At 40.3% G+C, this 22,436-nt stretch overlaps 1 protein-coding gene across 1 annotated transcript in view; it reads right to left on the minus strand.

Moving 5' to 3' along the window:
- Nucleotides 1–21,245, minus strand: part of LOC124168649 (acetylcholine receptor subunit beta-like 1) — a 310,521-nt gene extending 289,276 nt beyond the window's left edge. Inside the window, exon 1 of the mRNA XM_046546912.1 lies at nt 20,706–21,245. Coding sequence (XP_046402868.1) covers nt 20,706–20,772 — 67 coding nt within the window. The 5' untranslated portion in view covers nt 20,773–21,245. The remainder of the gene's footprint in view (nt 1–20,705) is intronic.
- Between the last annotated feature and the right edge of the window lie 1,191 nt (nt 21,246–22,436).

Here is a 22,436-nt window from a genome sequence, read left to right on the forward strand (position 1 = left end):
TCATAAACGAATGGAAAAAGGACAAGATATCCTTAACTGCGTAATAAAATAAGATTGGTTATAAATCTTTACGCAATTTTGGGAATTTGCAGGCTTAAATCACAACCTATCTCTTATGAAAACAAAATCTAATCGTTTTCTACGAGAAACTTTTCTGCACTTATGGTTCCCTTATTTACATGGTTACTTTCAAATCTCTCATTTCAAAAGAACCAAAAGCTTTACATATGATAATCAAGACTTGCGCTTATCCTGCACTAGACCCCTGCAGTGATAGGGATACAAATGCTAGCACTCAAAATACACGAATGACTGAAGTTGTATGGAGTACACTTTGTTCAAAGCCCACAATAGACTCATCCCATGCATGCAGCGGTGACAAGTTGAGAAATGCGAGTGGCAAAAGCGTTAATATTTATCGGTGCATATTACGTTCATTAATGATTATTTTCAAAGGGTAATAAAAAATACTTTTTGAAAACTACGCACAGCATATTTAAAGTCATTTAAGATCAACGGATCACAAAAACCATTCTACTTCTACTAAAACCTATCAAATTAACCGATTAACCCCCAGCGTTGCGTTAACGCAACATTATTGAATCCTAATTCTCAGAACAAGTTTCTACTTCAGAATATTTTTTTCTTCGATTTACTGACTTTTTTTAAAAGTACCTCTAGTTCTAATTTTGTCATTTTCACCAAAATTTTCATTTATATAATTGTATTTTCATGACTGATGGCTTCTGGCATAAAAATCGATGCCTTGATACGAGACACCCGAGGAAAAGTGACATACCCCAGCATGTCCGTTAAGGCAGAATGGGGAATTTCCTCCAAATGGAATACTGATAACTCCCGGCGAAGATGTCCAGTGTGCAAATCAAGATAAAAAATAAAAGATGTAACCTAAGTTTTAAAAATTACTTTTTTTGTATTTATTTACCGGAGTTTTCCCAGCGTTGCGTATACGCAGAATTATGAAATTCATGTAGCATGATGAAAACATTTTTATTCCAAAAATTCATATTAATTAGACCAAAATAAATCGGTAAATGCGAAACAATCTAAGTTGAAAGCCCTGAATACAGCGTGGGGAATGATGGGTTAAAAAACAATTATGGCATTCATCTATCCCGGCATCGCCAAAAGGAATGGGAAAACGAACCACCTATGCAGAGTAATTTCACTGGAGAGTACGGAGCAGGGATATAAGGGATGATCTTCCCTTCCGGAGGACGCTGTGTTCAGTTTTTAGCGCAGCAACTTAGAGTCGCAAGGGGAGTGAGCACCTGATGGTATCACCGCATTAAAACCGGCGGCCAAAAGGCTCCCGAGACACCCACAAATGGTTTACGACCTTGAGGAAGTTAAATTCGCAAAAGATGGCAGGTACTTCCCGAATGCCGTTACCCCAGAGACGCTTATCCCAGTGACCAACTGGTGACACCAGCATGACGAATGCATGGCATGGAATGAGGCCAGTAGGTACGCAACGATTCTTGCCTGACCAGCTAGTTATATGCACCAACCAAGGAATTAATTCATAGTTCTTTCGTTGAATTTCTTTCAAGCATCCATAGCTCAAAACATATTGGCACAAGGTGTCATCCAACTCATCATTTACATTACCCCAGTTAAGAATAAAAACACCGTTTAAATAATTAATTATTTTCTTTAAATGTATTTTCCTAATTGTCTATAACATTTTGAATTGTAAAATGCACTAAACTACAAAATGATGTTGGCATTCAGCGGGATAAATGTCCAAATCCATCACTACCTGGGTTTTTTATATTTCCCTTTTTGTCGTATAAATAAGCCAAGTGGAAACCTGGGTCCAAAAGTATTAAATTTACAAGGAAATACAGAGTTTTTTTCCATTTCTTCATGTTGAGTCGATCTTATGAAGTCACGCCCGAGACAAATAATTAAAACAAGATGCCTATGGTGTACTGACAAGAAATATTACTCGACGTCACAATATTTCCTTCGGCTTAACATAGTTTTTCGTACCCTTTTTAAGTAGGTCATTTTGAATGACTTCCGGAACAAGAACCAATGCCATAAATTAGAACCAATTCAATGGAGAATCCGAATTAATGAATATATATTTAAACATAAAACTTCTAGTTGTTGACATCACTTAAGATAGAGACACTAGCAAAACAATTAGTAGAAATGACGAGGTTAAGGATTCGGAAGCACAGTAATTATTTGCAGCGAGAATTGATAAAAATTACATGCTTAAAAAATAGAAGCAATACGTATCGATATACGACGAAAAAAGAAGTATCACCCATCAAATAACGTCAACAAGAGACGAAAACAGTAAATCAACAGTAGTGAAAACTTTCGGTGGGGGATTTGATGTGACACTTCTATGCGCAATTCCAATTAACGTTTTGGCCTAGATGTAAAACACTGCTTATTGAGAATCCTCACTTCTCTATTTTCTATGATGGATTTGCATTACCTAGTTTCTGTGAAAACTAGGAAAAGATTTCTTGGATATTCTTTCTTATTTTGGTTTTCCTAGAGTGATATTTTTTGGAGCATAGTAGCAAATGAAACATCCAACCATTAAAACTGTAGAATCACGTGAGAAAAGACTGGGTAAACAAAATATAATTAAGAACTTGTTTGGACATGAGATCTAGACCACGAAGAAACAATAAAGTCCCTGTTTCACTTCGAAGACATGGCATGATAATATGACGGTTTAACTTATGAACCATATTCTACTCTTCGCCAATTCATCAGTGCAGGGTTATTTTTCATTCTATATAGAATAGAAAAAAATTGAATGCCTTAAAAAAAAGATTCTCGTAAAAAATATAGAGAAATGAAATTTTTGTTTCAGCTCCGACACTCAAACTTGCAAAGCTTGAAACCTAAGGTTGGTGAGACAGATAAGGGTTGGTTATAACCCATATTGAGTATATTGAGGAGCTATCCGTTGAAATTAGAGTAAAACTACAGAATTTTGGCAAACGTGAGACTTCATTACACATCAAAAAATCTGGATTGTGCTCCTAAGTTCCTCTAGCATGATAAGGGCATCCAAAAAGTCTATTTGCAAAAAATACGAAATATGATAAGGATAATTAACGGGTAGTATATACAAAGCAACCAAACCATACTTTGAACTCACTTTAAAAATATCTTCAAAGAAACGCAGATATTAACCTACCTTAATTTGAACACGCACTAAGCATTGATCAGGACCTCCATAGACGTTCAATCAGGATACTATTTATCAAGCTAATGGCGAAATCGAAATACACATTAAAAATAAGTGGCATTACCAAAAAATAGCAAAGCATTTCATTAAGTGTAGGTACTTCGGTCATCCTAACTTCTTCATAGTTTTTTCTCTTTAACTATAATGTTTTTATAAACTCGCTTCGTTGTTTGTTATCTTGTCTGGGCCAAATCTTATTACTCAATTTTAACCCACTTTCTGTAAAGCTGAAATTATCAGGATAACTCATTACCATATGACAATGCTATGTTCAAACACTTTCATTATGATTTAACTGTATCTCGATTGTTATTCAGAATTTAAAATTAAATGTGGTGTTTTACTCAAAAACTTGCCACCAAAATCCGATGGCAGCGCTTCGATTATTTAAATTAACGAAAATGATTGAGAGTCATAACAAAAAAAAATTATTTGCATCAAATTGATAGAAAATTTGACTGAAAAAAAATTACTAGCAAAGGAAGAAGATGGTACTTAACGAAAATCAAAATATAATACACTGTAGTCCACTGTATTACGTATCTTCATTATATTACGATCTTAAGTATAAATTGAGTGTTCAAGTAAAACATGCGCTCAACTTTTTTCGTTATAAATGATCAAATTTAAATAGGAAGTATGTCAGGCTCCTAGAAAATGTATGCATACGGTATTACTTTAATTTCACGATAAAAACCATTTTTATAAAAATTATTTAAAATTTTTTATATGTCCGAATCGATTTGCTTACATGAAACATTGAATCGCAGGTAATATTAAACGTAGCTGTATGTATGCGTATGTATTAGTCTCAGACAACTCAATCATCCGAGACGAAACGTCCATGCGACCTTGCGCAGCTCCATAGCGACCGTAACCATGGCGATAACAGATAATGATCCCGACGGCTCCGCTCTTGGCCTATTGTCCTTTTTATCGCTCGAAACAGTTGAGCTTTTCGCGCTGGAGTTTCCGGGAATTACAATTAAATGATCGCAAATTCCCCTGCCTTTTATGGTAATGTTCGCTAACGCATCTGACCAGCGGAGATAATACTGTCAAAGTGAATATTGTTTTGTAACGACATGCTCCGTACATCATAATATGAGATTCGAATTGAAAATAATACGTAGACACCGCATCGTGCAACTCTGCGAGTATTCTACAGAAAATCAATGCTGTTTCAAATTCCAAATAAAGAAGTTCTATAAAACTGACTTTCAATTTGACTCAAAACGATGGAAAATAATAACTTAAAGCTACATACTTTCGATAATATCACACTTAAAAAAGTGCAAGTTTCGTTTACGCTCGGTATGCAGTTCCTAGAATGCATTTCATTCAAATTTCAAAAATATATCGTAGCATTCGCACAATTTGAAACAGATTTTGTGAGCTCACGTTTTCACACATGTATTTCAAGAAAGACTCAATCAAGCAACCATGCATTTTTCACCAGTCCTACACCCGTTGTCAACGCCGACCGTTACCAAGGCAATAACAAATAGCCAAAATAAATCCGGCGGATGATCTCTTCGAGTGGCTGTAGGAGCGTATTGCCCTTTTACCATCAAAAACAGTTAAACTTTCCCCGATATAGTTTTCCAGAATTGTAATTAAAAGCAGTCGAAATTTCTATGGACTATTATTCCTACAGACTATTGCTTGTCAATGCGTCGGACCAGTGGAGACTAAATTTTCTTAAATTTCCGCTTTCTTCAAACGTAAATTCCACCATTTTGAAAGTTTAAAGTTAAAGACAAAGCTCAGTGTTCAGTCTTAGGAGCTTATTTTATGTATTTATAGAAATTTTTCGAGAAGTTACAATTCATATTGTTTTGATTTTCAGTATTTCATTACTTATGGGCAATTATAACGGTAGTAGCAGGCCACCCGGCGCTGCTCAGGAGCGACAGTACCCAGAGAAGTGGGAAACTGGAAACAAGGTATGATGATGGTATACATATGTAGCGGCGAATAATGGAAAAAAAACGATTTCCGTATACCGCGCACGGGATCAGCTCATACCCCACTCCACAGCATTGATCATTATTCGTGTCTGTGCGTGCGAAGACCAATATCGTCGTGTGAACGTCAACCCCTGCAAAAAGGTTTGTACCAAGAGGAATCATAGTTAAAAAAAGTATCCTTTGAGATATGTTTTCCTTTTAGACGTGTGCCTACCCGTCAGGATGTTCAACCACAGAAGTACGACGTGACGAAACAAACGGCAATGGGAAAACGACCAATAGGGATACACCGGATACAACCAGAAGCCGCACTGTAGGCTTTTGTAGCATGAGATTCACCTGCATATTAACTTAAGTTGCAATCCGTGCGGCTTTGTGGAAAAAAATCTCAATTTACTCTTAAAATTACAAAAATTATATCAAAAATTGTGTTACTGAAAATTGCGTTACCATCATTGACGAAAATTTGGTGCCTATGACGATAATGTAGCACGATCCAGCTCAATTAGTTGGCAATCGAGCCAACTATTTTCTGATTCGCCGTCCGAAACACGTTCATTCTGGGGTATATGACATTCACTGCTTTCACCTACTTACAAGTATCAAAATCTTTAATCAGGAAAATCAGCTGTACATCAGCTGTATAGGCAAGCAGTCATCCTCTCAAATATATACAGTAAAACTTGCTTATAACGCATTTCAGGGGGACCATCGTGATATTTTGCTGCAAATGGGATTTCGCTGTATCCATAAGAAAGGATTTTATCCTATAAATCACAGGTTTGCTGGCTAATATTCCGTAAATCGTCTTTATTCAAGCAACAGATCCGGAATATTAAACCATCGTCCTGCTCTTCCCATCAAACGACTGTAAAGGAGAGAATTTTAAGATCAACAGTAGAACTATGTGGTGATGTCCATTCGTAAGTATGACTAATGATTAGGCAAGGAATGGCTAAGTAAAGAAGATGGCCTTCATTTCTTTATAAAAGATGAAATAATTACCGAAGAGATCATAGAATAGTTAGTAATAGCGGGGATTTCGTTTGATCCGAGCTCGTTACATGTGGGAAGTTAACATTGACGGTCATAGGAAAGTCCAAGGGGCCCGAAACTCACCTCTTTATGGACGGGATTTTGTTACATGCGTGATTGCTCTATGCGAGTTCCACTGTACGTAGATAGATCTACATCTACATCTACGAACTACCCCACTAAGCCGCTTAAAAAAGGCGGGTTGCTGGGGGTGTTGGGATACCAACCGTTTACATAAAAAGCAAATGCTAGGACAAAATTTCGATAAACATTTGTTTAATACCAGCATGCTCGACCAATCCTTACACCCTATAATGTCCGAGTGGGTCAATTTGACCCAATATGACCATGTTTGCATATTTTACTCAAAATACTCAATTCCTTCTCAGTTTATTTATTAATATCGTTTATAAAGCATTTGGGAGGACAGTAGAAAATTTAATGAGACAAAAAATATTAAAATTGTAGTTGTTCAACAATTTATATGGTGTTATGGGAATCTAGCTTCCACAAATTTGTGAATCCTTTTTGTGATCACTTTTCCTCTGATGAGTTTGGGAGGCACAATGAATTTCAATGGAATCGGGTTAAAAACTAATTACAGTAACATTTTGACAAAATATCAGTGTAAAACACACCTTTACATTGAATACAATGGAACAGTAGAAAGGCTTCAAATGAATTTGATATTGTGGGTCAAAATGAGCCATCCGAGCATGGCAGGTATAAGTGATGAGAAAAAATAGAAAAAAATAATAATATCAGGCCTAACTTTTACACTATTTGTAGTTGTTCAACAATGTCAGTGTTGTCTTGGGACAATTGCTTCCACAAATTTGTGAATACCCATCACTTATCTTTTGATGGGTTTGGGAGGTACAATGAATTTCAATGGTATCAGGTTAAAAAAAATTACACTAACATTTTGACAAAAAATCAGTATAAAACACACACCGTTACATTGAATACAAAGGAACAGTAGAAAGGATTCAAATGGATGTGATAGTCGGGGTCAAAATGAGCCATCCGGGCATGGAAGGTATAAGTGATGAGAAAAAATAATAATTTCAGGTCTAACTTTTTCACATTGGTAAACAAAATTTAATGATTAAAAGTCATGAGATGTGAGTCTAAAATTTTGCTTCCTTTCAAAGTAATCAATATAAATATTCTCTTTCGGGTCAACTTGACACAACCGGGAATTCTAGTGTTAAGTCCTTTATGTCTCGGGGGAAAAAAAGAATTCCGATAGAGAAATGAAACCGTAATCGGAATTTTACGTTTACACACTCACACGAATATTCGTCTCAAACGACTCAATCAGGAGGCAAACAAACCATCCCCTCTCAACCTGTTCTGCCTCCCCGTGTCGCGAAGACCGACCGTAGCCGTGGCGATAATAAATAGCCATAATGATCGCGGTGGCGTCTCTCAGCGTGGCTGGAGACACGGAACGCCCTTTTGCCGTCGCTCGACGCAAGAGGGCTCTGGCGACAAAAGGAGGGCGGAGGAGGGGAGGGGGCCAGAGAGTAGTACAAGGGGAGGAGGGGGAAGGGGGAAGGGGAGAGGGGAAGGGAGGGGAGGGTGTTTTTTAGGGCGGTGTTCCCGCGCGGAGCGGAGCCGCAAAAGGCAAAAACCCCCCTTGCGCTCCCGTTGTCGTCTTTAACGCCGAATCCGCAGCTAGACGGTTATGGGAACCTTAAGTCGCGTGCGCGCGAAGATACACGTACGACCTTAAGGGCCAAGACTGTACAACTCGAAACAGAATAGCTCTTTGCAATTTTTGCTAGCATTAAGCGGATTATTTAGTTTTATCGTGTTTACTATGAACAAGTTTTTTTATCGAGACTGCGTGTACATTATTATTAGAGCTGTACTGTACTTTACTGTACAATAATATTAGAGCATGTACATTACTGCACATTAACATTAGAGCCACACTATATTTCCCGGTCCGATAGAAGCTAAAAATTAAGAGATATGTTGTTGCCGAACGGATAGATGTGTGAATTCGTTTTTCCCCCGAACCATAAAGGACTTTAATATATGCCAGTCCCAACTTCGTTAGAGCACTTCATTTTTTTAAGATGTAAACTGCTGGTGTCCTAACACCCCCTGCCACACGCCTTTTAGTCGGCTTGCGGGGTAATATGTAGATGTAGATTACAGTTCTTATAATTAATTTTCCCATTTCAAGACGAACATAGGCTTTAGAGTCAATGGAAAATTTTGATTTCTAAGTGCAATTCCCAGAAAAAGTCGCACGGAAATCCTAATATCTCTCGCCAATTTTCGTTGAAGTACAATCCGAAGAATTCCTTTTGCTTACAGGCTGAAGTATATTAACTTAGATAAATAAGATAATTTATTGGTAAATAACATTATTAAATGACAATTGATTCAAATAATGGAGAATCATGAGAATTACATCATCACCTAAGTTATCCTTGCTTGAAAGTTAAAAGAGTTCTGATATTCAAAAACCTAAAAGGTAATAACTAGTTATTATTTCGCTAATTATCCAGCTTCAGTTCAGTTTCTTGATGACGTTGTTTATGAAAGTAATATACATATTATGCTTGCAATGCCTTAGATAATGTGCATTATTAGTTTCAAGATAGGACTTACGCATTTAGTGAAAAATAGCAAAGTTGAGATGGCCTATAATTATAATTCACGCATTTATATGAATGGCAATATCACGATTTCAATTTGTTGTCTGAATCAAAATCAAGTTTATTGGTCAGTGGTACAACCAGAAGACGATTTGGGATGGGATTTGAGATGAGGTAACCGAAAGAAGGGCTACTGCCACAATCATCGAATCACTAAGGTAACCGTGTCATTAAAACTTTGCCTGCTGATCAAACCATAACAAAAAAAAGAGTAAGTACCTCATAATATCCACAAGTAGCAGCGTCAAAGTAATTCTTTGATTTAATCCGATGAATGTGATTATAATTTACGATGAAAATTAAGAATGGGTAGTCGATATAGTTGGAATTAGTTACAAAATATCATAATCTGCAAATTGATTTTAAAAAGAAGGGATCCATTTTTAAATGCTACCAGTATCACATCACATACGTGACAACATTTTGGCAATCATTTCAACATAACGCGAACAATTCTTCCCATGTAGCCTATATCCCCGTAACCCTTTATTTTCGATATGTTTACGGTTTTTCATGCAACCACTTCAGCTTAAGTATCGCTGCGTATGAGAACTTTACACTCATATCAGAAGAAACATTGGCTGCTCATGGTAGCATGACACACGATGTTGATCTTCACGCGATATGCTCTCAAATCCACCATGTACTAATCTTTCATTTAATCTTAATTTATATCTGTATTGATATAGCTTTGCATATTAAAAAAATATTTTTTTCAATTACAAGGGATGGAAAACTGAAAAAAATGTGCAAACTAGTTGGTAATGTAACTAGGATGGCAACATCACGAGAAAGTCCTCGGAAAAAATAAAATGTATCATTTAAATGAGTATTTTTTGCACTAAGAACAACAGTATGAAAGAGTAAAGAAGTTCAAAGAAGCTTATCTAAGCCCCTTGTCATCATTATAGCATAAAAAGATCAAGCATACTTAATATGCATGAAATCACTCCAGTGCTAAGTGAAACGGGATTTTTGTTTACACTAGAACAACTTGCCCCACATGAACTTGCTCCGTTTATAATTTCGGCTAATGGGTCCAATTAAGACATATATACTTTCTCTATCAAAACTGGATGCAGACTATAATAGTACCAAAATCACCAAGTAACTAAAATCATGAAAGTCTAAATTGAAACGAGATTTTGCGGCATCCAAAAAAAAAAACGAATTCCCTGTGCATTGCTGTTGGATTTCGGAAGGGTTTGATCGATTCAACCCAATATCATTCCCCTCCTATGGCTCTGGTAGTGCATAGTAATGATAGGATAGGGTAAATAACGAAATTCGTATCATTGATGGAGCGAAGTATCATAGGATGTCTACATCAGTATTACATACTCTTTTCGTGTACCTGGTATGTCTTGAAACTTAAAGCTTGTTTATCCTATGTTAGACAGTAGGTATAATTCTCTTGGAGCACCTTAATAGACCTTAAATAGAGCAATAACTTATCAAATGACTAAATGTTCATAATTTCTTCCTAAAATGACACCAGTTGTAAAAAAAAGCAAATGTCATAAGAACGAAAGCTCTTCATTTGAAAATCCGGCGTTTCTGTCAATCGGTATCCTTCATCTTCCCATTAAAATGAATCAATGCAGTTCAAAACAGTGCCAAAACAATTCCCGGGTAAAACAAGTTTTTTGCAAAAAAAAACAAGTGAAGATCTTTGTGTGTGCTTTTGTCTTTTCTTTGAACTCATAGGCTTTATGTACACCGCAGCCCAACGGCTGCCTACTCGACTGTTCACCCATGACATAGAATATGGCTAAAGATATTTTACTGAAGGGATGAGTATTGAAATGTGTTTTTCCACCGAATACTGAAGGACATTAGTAACGGCTTGGCTCGATTCAGGCATTTCAGTAAATTTCTTTCAGAAATGCACCTTCGTATATGTAGTCTTATCTATCTTTCAGGTTAGTGGCTTTGCCTCTGCCGCCACTTGCCTAAGCAGTATGAATTGAATTTTTTCTTTCTCCTGACCTCAATTTTTAACGTTTATTAGTGACTTGAAGAGTGGGTATGTGACAATTAAATGCAAAATTGTTTCTCCAACGTTTCAAATTATATTTAGGGCCTTTACCATTATTGGGGCCTTTGGCCATCAATATGATTGGTTTAGCGATAAGTGACTGGGTAAAAAGACTGAAAAGAAGTGGATAAAGCGCTTCTTTTGGATAATATACTTATAGAAGAGTGTAAGGATTAACAAAATATCCCATAGAAAGCCATAAAACTAACAATTTTGAACCATTTATCTTGAAAAAGTTCTGGGGAGGGCCCCCGCACTTCTCGCTTATTCTGGCGGTTATGCCACACACCCCAGGCCTAGTTGCACCTAAAACCCCCCTAGCCTTAATTCCTAGCTGCGCCCCTGATAAAGGGTAGTAGTTATTTAAGAATCACATTAATTTGTCACCAGTGAGTCGCCATTAAAAAAATAATATTCATTTCATGGAAGCCATGGTGAAGGTGTATGAAAATATATCCAAAATTCCGGCCACATATTCTGTACTTAATTCTTAAAGACTTACTCTTCCAAAAGAGTAATCAACGATATGTAGTAAGAAGGTGTGAATGAAAAATCACGGATGCCGCAGTTCGATGCGAACATCGTTTCCGACTGGCCACGCATGACGTCATTGATGTGTGTACCCGCGTTCTTCCACGCGTACGCTTGAAGGAGAGACAGCGAAGAGAAATTGCATATTGTGTAGCACATGCGAACAGGAATGACACTCAAAGAACTAAATATAGCGCTACTTTCTCACTCATTACAACATATATTGTGATGCCTAGAAGGGAGAAGCGAGTCAGCATAAACCCGTGAAGTCTCAATATTGCCGATAAATTACGGGATAGTAAGACTGAATCAGTGGCGCCGACTCCATGGGGCCTGAGAGGGCCCGAGCCCCCTCAAAAATTCGTTATGGGTGTGAGGACAAAATGTGCCAGGCTTGTCGATTTTTCTCGGAGTGTCCAGATATCGAGGGTCGAGTTATCAGGGTTCTAATTTAGATCGTATGACTCTTCTAAATTTCTTGAAAAACTTAAAACTCACCGCTTCTAAAATTTCCCGAGGCAAGATCCCCGGTTTGGGCCCCCAATTTTTTGTAAGTCGGCATCCATGGGCTGAATGCACGATAGGTGGATTGAGGACGGTGTTCAGTTAGGAATCTAATAATCTGGCACCTGCGTTTTTTGCACCACTGTGTCGACAATATGAGTTCATCACCCACTTCCATAAATAATCGGCTTGTTTCATCTAATATACAGGTTGTTTTTAAAAGAATATCGATGGCTAAGTTCTAACAAAACGTACCTCAAAATTTGGCCGGTTTGAGACAGGTTCCTCAAACAAAGTGTTATGACATGAAAAAAAAATAAAATTCAAGCAAAAAAGCAAATGGTGACCTATATTGTGAACCATTTAAGATTTAGAAAAATAATGTCCATAAAAACCTATTTCCCAAAATAGCATCCCTAGCCATCAAATGTTTAATGCACTAGAAATCAACTATTTTTCTATATTATGAGTTTCTTTCGGGGATTCCGACGCTTTGAGCTTAGGAATCGTCACCAGCAACCTGTTTACCAAAACATAAGGGTAACAGTTAAATTGTAACTCATACTCTTAGCAAAGCGTCGAATGGAGATAATGAAAAATTATATATTTTGCATCGCGAACTTTTATTGTCGCAGATACTTTAAACTTAAATCTGGCCACAGTGGCTCAATATAGACAGTTATTTTGACATTTTGGAGTTTTTTTTTCAAATAACTTGAAGGCAGACTACGTAAAATAACTCACGGATATAATTTTCACACGTTGTTTCGAGTTTGTAATTTTTCCAGATGTCACAATTCGCTACGAGAAAATATTTCCAAATCGAGGTGTCCAAATATTGGAGCCATCATTTTTGTCGAGAACTATAAAACGCACGTTCAGCTTCGTTCAATAACATTTGTTCCTATTATTATAAACTATGTATTCAGTCAATGTCAAAAATCTCAATTGACTCTTAAAATTACAAAAATTAAATAAAATATTGTGTTACTGAGAATTGCGTTACCGTCATTGACGAAAATTTGGTGCCCTTGATAATAATGTAGCACGATCCAGCTCAATTAGTTGGCAATCGAGCCAACTATTTTCTGATTCGCCGTCCGAAACACGTTCATTCTTGGGTATATGACATTCACTGCTTCCACCTACTTATAAGTACCAAAATCTTTAATCAGGAAAATCAGCTGTACATTCGCTAATAACTGTAATACTTCAATATATAACTTAGATTTCTTGTCAACCCGACGTCTTATTTAGCAAATCCCAATTCAAGCTTTCATTTTATGATCTCTTTTCATCATTTAGTAAAAACTGCGATAAACCGAAAATATCTGTAACCATTGTTTACACCTAAAACTTTCTTTAAATAGCATTCGAGCAAGTTTGAGTAATGAAAAAATAAATATTAAATGGCCTATTGGTTGTTTTTATGCCAGAATCAGGACTAAAATATTTTTACCTAAAAATATAACTATACCGCATACATAAATAAAGGATATTTTTTGGTAAGTTCAATTCTTCTGTAGAAAATTCGAGAAAAAATCCCGAAAATAGATAGGAATTGATTTGGAAAACGATTCACAGCTTTGACATCAATGTGATTAAACCAATGTTCCGGGAATTCCAATTTTCCCCAAATAAAACTTTCAAAACGGAGCTCCATTGCATTACAAAATTGTGCAACCAATATATTACAAAGTATAAGGTTTATTGGATTCGGAAAGTCGTTCGCAACTACACCAACGAAAGGTAAGGTAGTTTAGATTAAAATGAGTAGGTAACCTTTTCTTTAGCAAAACAATTTTCCATGAAACAAGTAACAAAAAAGTGTAGGTACCGTACCATTTTAAAATTTGTAGCTCATTTATATATTTTTAAATATTTTTCTTTTTGGGAAACGACTCATTGCCACAAAATCGATACGATTTCAGCAATTTTTTCAATGAATTACGATTCGATTCGGAAACCAGGCTTATTTTCTGAACTAGGAGTCCTATCTTTTCACGATTCTACAGCCCAAATAACAAGGCGCAACACGATTAAATTCACAGTGCACAAAATTGGTCCACGTCAACAAAATTCGCTCCACGAATATGAGGAAAACATGACACCTGAGTATAGCTCTATAGTGCAGCTCGACTAAAATCATCCAAAAAGCTCTAGCTCTACTTGCGTGTATGTTACATAGACAAAGAATGTCTCACATTTACAACTTATATTTGTACAGTCTATGAATAACATTCGTCAAATATATATGAAAAAATTATGTCTGAAATCTGACTATATCTTGGATACAAGACGTACACGTGAGTACATAATTTACATATATATATTCACAATCATTATTTCCACATATTTTTCTCCGTCTCACATTTACCCACTATATGCGTACATAGTATGAATAATATACGTCAAGTATGTATGAAAAACTTATGCGTGACATCTGACTATATTGTGAATACACGTGAATGCATAGGTCTTTTTTCCTACGCACACATATCACTATTTACACATTCGGCGATCTAACCGCCCTCTAACACCCAATCCCTATTTCGAAAACTCTCATGTTTTGGGCCTCGCATTCCGTCCGAAGTGGGTTTGGGCCCGGTGTGAGGCAGCGCCAAAAGAGAGGAGGGGGGAGAGGAGCGGCCACAGCCATTGCCGCTCAATCGCCACCACGCGGACACTCCCTGCTCCCCTGCACCCGTCCCTTGCCGCGCCTTCCTTCCTTCCGTCTCTTCTGCAGCCACCCGACGTGCTGCCGCGCCTTCTCCCACAGCGCCCAAACCGCCGCTCCCCACCCGGCCACTCCCAGCGGACACACACCACCCCATAAAACACTTCTTACACATTCTCACGGATGAAGGGTTTTTAGTAAAAATTTACGTCAATTTCACATTAAAATCCGATAAACAAAATACAGACATAGCGCGTTCAAAATACGGACATGGCGTGTATAAATAAATGCACGTATGAGTACATCGTGTACCGTTTTCCCTCCAAATAATATAAACACAAACAAAAATTAGATATTCACGTAAACTTGACGTAAAAAATACGTATATCTCACTTAAAGATATGGATACGATAAATAGAGCATACGCCATATATACGTAAATCCTATGAGTAAAATAACAACACACTCCACCCGATGGTACACCTCTTATACATGTTCACGGATATAGGTTTGGTATAACATACGTCAAGTATACTAAATGACTCGGTCAACAAAATACAGATATAGCGTGTGCAGAATACGAGAATGGCGTACATAAATAAATGCGCGTATTTTTACAAATACACTTCTTATAATGTCCGTGTATTCAGATTTGGTATCATTTACGTAAAAATATACAGTAATAGCGTGTACAGAATAAGGATATGGCGTGTTTGAATAAATTCATCTGTTTGAACACAGACTATTATTGTAAATTTTCTTGAATGCAGGTTTAATATAATTTACGTCAATTTTACTCAAAAAATTGGTTAAAAAATACATATACAGCGAGTGTAGAGGACGGATATGGCATGTATAAATAAATACACCACAAGGGCTGTATATATAAGGGACGCGTATGTGTGTATCTAGCACCGCTTTCTCTCAAAATAAAATACTGCCTTTCTACCCCAATTCAATTTATAAGTTCGGAAAGCAGAACAAACGTCAAGGAAGCGTAAATCTTGTGAGTAAAATACTGATGAAATACGCAAATACAACTCGTGCACGAGCAAACATATGCATCATTTTTCCAATGCACATTGCGTATTTTTCTTCCGTCATACTTTGCTTCATCAATTCGGTCGATGTTAAATATGAATTTCAAATGAAGTAATGTTGATTATGCGAACTTTTAGTCCTGATATGTTAAGCATGCATAACATGAGCACACAAACAGATGCGTGTCATTTATTGTGCGAACATAACTGGCTCCTCTGGTTCAACTACTTGGCACATTTAGTAAAGTTAATGTCTCATATAGTATACCTTACCATTAAACCCTCATGGCAATGTTGTGTAGGCAACATGCGCAGATAAGTAATATATGTAGGTCATTTTCCCTCCACAGAACTTCCATTTTCTACTAAGATAAATATTAGGTGGAATAAATGTAAATAATACTTGAAACTTGGTTAAAAATCCGATAAAACCGTAAGTTAAAAACCTTTATATATAAATATGTAGATATCCCTCTATTCATAACATACATCTCTTCCGTCGTACTTATTTTCATAGACATAGAATATGTAAAATATACGTCACCTATACGAAAAACTTGAGCATATCATTTGATTACATCGTATATGTAAAAATTACACTTGAGTACATATGTATCCCTAATTTTTTCGCATATTTTGATCGTCCTCCGTTTCGCATTTACCCTCTGCATGGGTACTGACTATGAATAATATACGTCCAATATTTAAGGAAAAACTTACGCATTAAATCTGGCTATATCGTGTATACTAGATGTACACGTGAGTACAAAATCTGCCTTCATATACACACCCTTTCTTCACATATTTTCCTCCTCCGTTACACATTTACCCCTCTGTATGGCTACAGACTATTAATAATATACGTGAAATATATAAAAAATTTATGCATGAAATCTGTCTAGATCGTGTATGCACGTGAGTACATAATGCCTGTATGTATACACACCCTTCCTTTTCCACATATTTCGCTGCTCTTCCGTCTCACTTTAACCCCCTCGTCAAGGGCCACCACCTCTACCCCTGCGCCTCAAATTTCCTCGAATTATATCCCACCCCCGTCCCATTTCCCAACCCCCTCCTCCCACCCGACCCCACCCGCCTCGCTATCCATCTCGCCGCCCTCTGCATACAAGCCTTTCAACCATTCTCCCCTCCCCTCCAACACCCCCTCCGCCCCCCCCCCTCCACGCCTCTCCTTCCCCTCCACAGCATCCCGGTCCTCTCCTCTCCCCAGCAATCCAGGAATCGATATTCACCGTCGAGAGCTGCACCGCCCTTAGCCACGCGTCTATGGATGCAGGAAGAGGAGGAGGTGGAGAGGAGAGAGAGATTTGAGGGAGAAGGGAAGGATAAGGGATGGATAGGGTAGAGAGGAGAATAGATAGGTGGAGGACGTGGGGGTTGGGAGAGAGGGTGGGGTTCTCTGAAGGGTGTGGGGCGGGTTTTTTTCCGAGGGGGGTGGGCGGGGTGGGGAGGCGGGGAGTGTGGGGTGTCGGTGGGAGAGGAAGGAGGAGGTCACTGGCCTAGTTGTGATGTGGGTCATACGGGGAAGGGGGGCTCGGTCGGCAACGAAAAATGTGATTATGAGACAATTATAATGGACAATGAGGGGGTAAATAGCAGAGGTCTCTCCGAGGGGGTTGCGAGGGTTGCATCCCGAGGGAAAGGGGGGGTGTGTGTGTGCAAAGGGTTGGGCAGGGGCACGGGGTGGGGTGTGGAAAAGGGTTTGAGAGATCGGTTGGGGGGTTTGCGTCTCCCCCCCCCTCTCATTGTTGAGGGTTGCCTGCCGACGCGGATAGGGCGACTGCCCCCACTAATGAGGGACTGATAATATGTGTGTGTTTTCCACGCCTTTTACATCATCTTTCGCCATCTTTTCGCGGATATGTTGTGAGCGATGCTCGTGCAGGGAGTTATTCTGGGAGCGGCCCAGAAGCATCACCGTTCCATCGCTCACGATTCGAGCCATTACTCACGGGATAGGCGGAGTGGAAAGGTGCCATGTTATTGACATGCGAACACGTGGAACAGTAATGGGGGTCGCGAGTCTCGCTGACCGGAACGATATTTGGTGGACGGAAGGGCTCCTTTCCCTCCCCCCCCCCCAGAAATTGCATCTTGGTCGATCTAGTTCGGTAAACTTCCCGCTGCAACTACGGCAAATGCTGCACTCGGCTAGTACGGGCCCAGGAATTTCGTTCCATCGATTCGGTTTTCATTCCGATGAAAAAGATCTGGACCCAATCTTTCTTCTACTTTCGGACGCACGTTTGATTTTTTTATCATTAACTTCGCAATGGGCACACTTTTCTGAGTAACAAATGCATAAATCGGGTTTAAAAAAAACTTAATAAAAAATATTGAGGACCTTCCGGGAAGGGAAGCTAACGTTAACAGGTAGTGTATCTTCACATAAACCTCATGTCAAAAACAGGATATTTTCAAAAATTAAACATTATTTGGTGCGCTATTCTCTTTTCGCAATCCTATAATATACAATGATATAAAACGGTATCTTCATCGTTATAGATGATCCAGAAGGTGCACTAAATTGCTGATCAAAATTGCTTGCAGTTTTCAAAATCTATAGCGTAATAAACTAGAGATAATAATTTACGAATTCACAAACCACCTGACCTATTTTTTGGTGAGCGCTCTTTCAAACGGAATTATTAGTAATAAACCACTTATAGACAACTCTTTTCGCTATTTCATCATAATAATTGACACCAATATGGTTCTTTACTGAGAAGCAATTAAGTATCCTTATCAATGTATTTACGAAAACATACACAATATATTTGGAACTGGAATTTGATACATGTTAAGTAACTATCCTATTTTACTGGGAAATATTCTCCTTAGGCAATCCTAATTGGCAATTACAGAAGTTACCCAAAACAAATTAAATGCAACATGAATCTAAATGCCCAAGTAATTGATATAGAGGAATCAAACTTGCTTTTCCACGCGGAAATTTGTGATGTGTATCATAATGTTATGCTTGATTAAAGAAGCATTTATTTTCCTATTCATCTGAAAATTTTGTTTAAACCAACCTAACGCATTTTCAGTGTTACTCCAGTTTATTCCACAAGGGCGAACAATATGTATGCAATTATGCTCGAGGTTATTTCAGTAGTAAATAAGTATTTAAATATTATAACTTTTATAAATCTAATATGTACAGTTATTTCAATGGAGATTATTATACGGGGCAAGCATCAGGAACTGCATCAAATTGATCTGTTCATTTCATGGCAGCAAATATTCACAGGTATTGTATTTAGGTCACAATATTTTTCTGATTACTTCATAGTTCCAATGGATTTTTCGGGTGCTGATGCTACTCTAGTATCATAGTTGATTCTTATAGAAAATTTCTGGGTTAATTGTGACGATAAACGTAGAAAAATTATTTTGTTACTTGGCATACTCAGGACTTCATTTCAGCAAGTTCTCGATGTGAAGTATTAATTAATACTTCTGGCGTACTTTATTGGAAATAAATAAGATGAAAGAACAATTCAGATAGTTTCGCATAGCTAAATATTAAGACGAGCGAAATATTTTACGAAGGTGTTGTAAACATAAGTGATGTTTCTAGCGAAAATATTTTCGGCACATTTTCCTCTATCAAGTGGGCATTTTAAATTATCCGAGAAAAGAGGATAAATACCACTATAATACGCCTAGATACGTTAATATCCGAACGTAAGTTCGTCAGCAGACGTTTCACCGCGACTTCAGCTCACAGGAAGGCGGCAGCACTGCTCGAGTCACATCCGGGAAGGAATTTCGATTCGTTCAACTCGTGTGAGTGGCCCATCCCCAAAAATACCCTGGACAGGAAAACCGCTTATCCCGGCTACAGCCAGCTCAAGCGTTTAACCTCATTTCTCTTCCGACCCTCAAATTGCCTTCAGGACTGCAAAAATGCATACGGCTTACAGTCTTACAACCGGCACTTTGAACCGAAACGGGAGATATCCCCTGATGCATACAATTTGCAACGGAACTACTTAAACTGAGACTTGTGACGTGATGAAGGAACGAATAACGATAAACAATGCAGTGTAGAGTGCTGTAGAAATGTAGTAGGTTTCGGTTTGCGTAGCAGATGGGGCATTTCAGGTCCGTGTGAAGGATCATGGGAACGATGTAGGCAGTTAGGCGGGGAGAAAAGGGGGTCAGGGAGGGGCAAATAAAAAATATATGTATATCCACGGTAAATGGGGTACGTATAGCCCACGGTCACACTCATAAATATTGTAGTATACATCGTCCACACACCTGCAGACCAGCACGGTGCATGTGAATCAAACATATGCACTGTAAACTTCAATCCGGACACCAAACAAGGGAGCGATACAGACTCGTAGAGCCATCGTTGGCCTTAATCCCCACCCTATTTCGATTACACCGGTTAAATATCCGGGATATATCAATGTAATATCCTCTGTATAGCCTTTTTCACACATCACGGAGACATTTCGTATATAGGTGACCTCAATACGCTCCCTATCCCAATAACCATGGTTATACATCCATAATAGGTATACATCCTGTAGCCAGGCCTGTGCACACACGATGCAGACAGGCTGGCACACCATTGGCTTCAATCCCCTCCCAATAACTGTTACCATGGTCATATATCCGTAGTGTATACATCTCCCATCCCCTGCATAACCGCTTTCACACGTAACGGACATAGGCTCGAACATCTTGGCCTACATATGCACCCTATCCTGGTTTCCATGGGAATGTATGTACATATGATATCCTGTGATTGACCTGTTCACACGACACGGAGACAGGCTCGTGTATATATCCTTGGCCTCAATACGTACCCTACCCCGGTTACCTTGGTCATACATATCCGTAATTTGTGCATGCATTATCCTTTGGGAATCCGAGCTCACTCGTCGCGTAGCATGACATTTCTTCTCCTCCCTTGGAGGGAGGAGGTGCTCAACGTCATCATGGCTCACCTGAAGAAGGAAGCAGGCATAGGAGGACGAGTGGAGCTAAGCAGAGGAGTCGGTGCGCTCGGCTCATGGTACGCTGCCCTCCACAGCCGGGGGCAGTGTTCTCGCCCCCCGTCTTGGGAGCGGGGCGGTTAGCTGGGCACCCAAGGTTGCTGCTGCTCCTCCTCGCGCCGCTCCGCCGCCTGCCGCATCCAGCGTGCTTCCGTCATAGCGCCCTCGCGGAGGCACTAGCAGTGTTGTGGGCACGGCGGCCCGCGGTCGTCAGGCGGGCCGCTCTCTCGGCGTGCGGGCGGCCGGCACGGCGTGGGACGACGTCGAGTGCATCGGGGGCCTCTCTCCCGCGGGCCGCACTGCTCCTTCGCGGCGCCAACAGGGCCGCCGCCTCCACTACCTCCTCCGCTGCTGCTGGTACCACCGTCTGCCGTCCCAAGCGGCGGTCCCGACCGGCGATGCCTCCGCCCTGCCTGCCGCTGTGCCTCGTCCTCGCCGGTGGGGGCCCAGCGCACATGGCGACGGTCTCCGCCTGTTCGGGACCGTCGCCCGCCTCCTCCTCCTCCTCCTCCTCCTCCTACGCCCCCCGCCGCCTCCCCACGACAACAACGGCCCCCGGTGTCCAACGCCGCCTCCGCCGGACTCGACCGATCCTCTCTAAGAGCGCGCACCGTGTCGACGTAGTCTCTTGCTCTCTTCTCGCTCTCGCCCCCCGACTCGGGCCCCGGCGTGTGGAGTGCGGTTCAGGGGGGGGGGAGTGGGAGAAGGGGGGTCTGCGCGCGCGGGAAGAGGTGGTGGGGGCACGGCAGCGCCGCGGACGGCGGGGAGAGGAGGTACGCGAGTTTTCGGGGGGGGGGGAAGGGGGGTTCAGGGGAGGGAAATAGGGTGGGGCAGCCGGGTTAGACAGCCGGGAATCGGGGGGGGGGGGGGGGGAGGGGTTGAGAGTGATATAGGGGGTACTATGGCTCCCCTCGTGCACTCACGCCCTCCTGGATGAAAACCCTGGCTTGCTCCAACTCGCACCCACACGGCTCACTATACTATCCTCATCCTACATCCTTCCTCTATCCCTCATCCACCCCTTTCCCTCTTTCCTCCCGACTTCGTCTTCTTCTTCTTCCTCCTGGACCCCTTCTCTCTCCCGGGGGAACCCAGGGCCAGGCTGCCCCTCCCGCCCCCCGCGCCTCTGTTTCAGGGAGGGGGGTTAGATGGGTGTGGGACCCCTGGTTTGAGAGGTGCGGCACGGAGAGTAGGCCGTGACGGCGGTGGTGCCGTTGGAGGATGCAGGAGTGGGGTGTGGCGTCAGGAGATGTGGGGGGGGAGTGGGGGGCCCTGTGTGCAAGTGCCCCGGGACTGCTATTCGGTCGCTTTTGCCTTCCTAAAGGCGGAGGGAGGAATTTTCGGGGGTGGGAGGGGCACCTTTCTTCCATACGTCGCCTCCTTTACTCTCTTCTCTCTGTGTCCTTTCCCTTCTCCGCTGCTCTCTTCCTCCATATCCTTCCTCACTTTGATGCCGTGGTATTTAGAGGAGGATCAGGATATGAGACAAGGTTGGAGGGAAACCCAGCGTCTGCTGGCAACGGAAGGCGCTGAATAGTCCCATCTTTAGGACGGAGTGCTCAACTTCGAAGGGTCTCTCAACACTACACCCAAGCAAGGTTCTGGACACCTACTTTTGACATCTTAGCCAGGGTGGGGATTTGAACCCGGTTCTCCTCGTTTTGATGCTTTGGTATTTAGAGG

Source organism: Ischnura elegans, chromosome 12 (genome assembly GCF_921293095.1).
Source record: "Ischnura elegans chromosome 12, ioIscEleg1.1, whole genome shotgun sequence".
Lineage (NCBI taxonomy): Eukaryota > Metazoa > Arthropoda > Insecta > Odonata > Coenagrionidae > Ischnura > Ischnura elegans.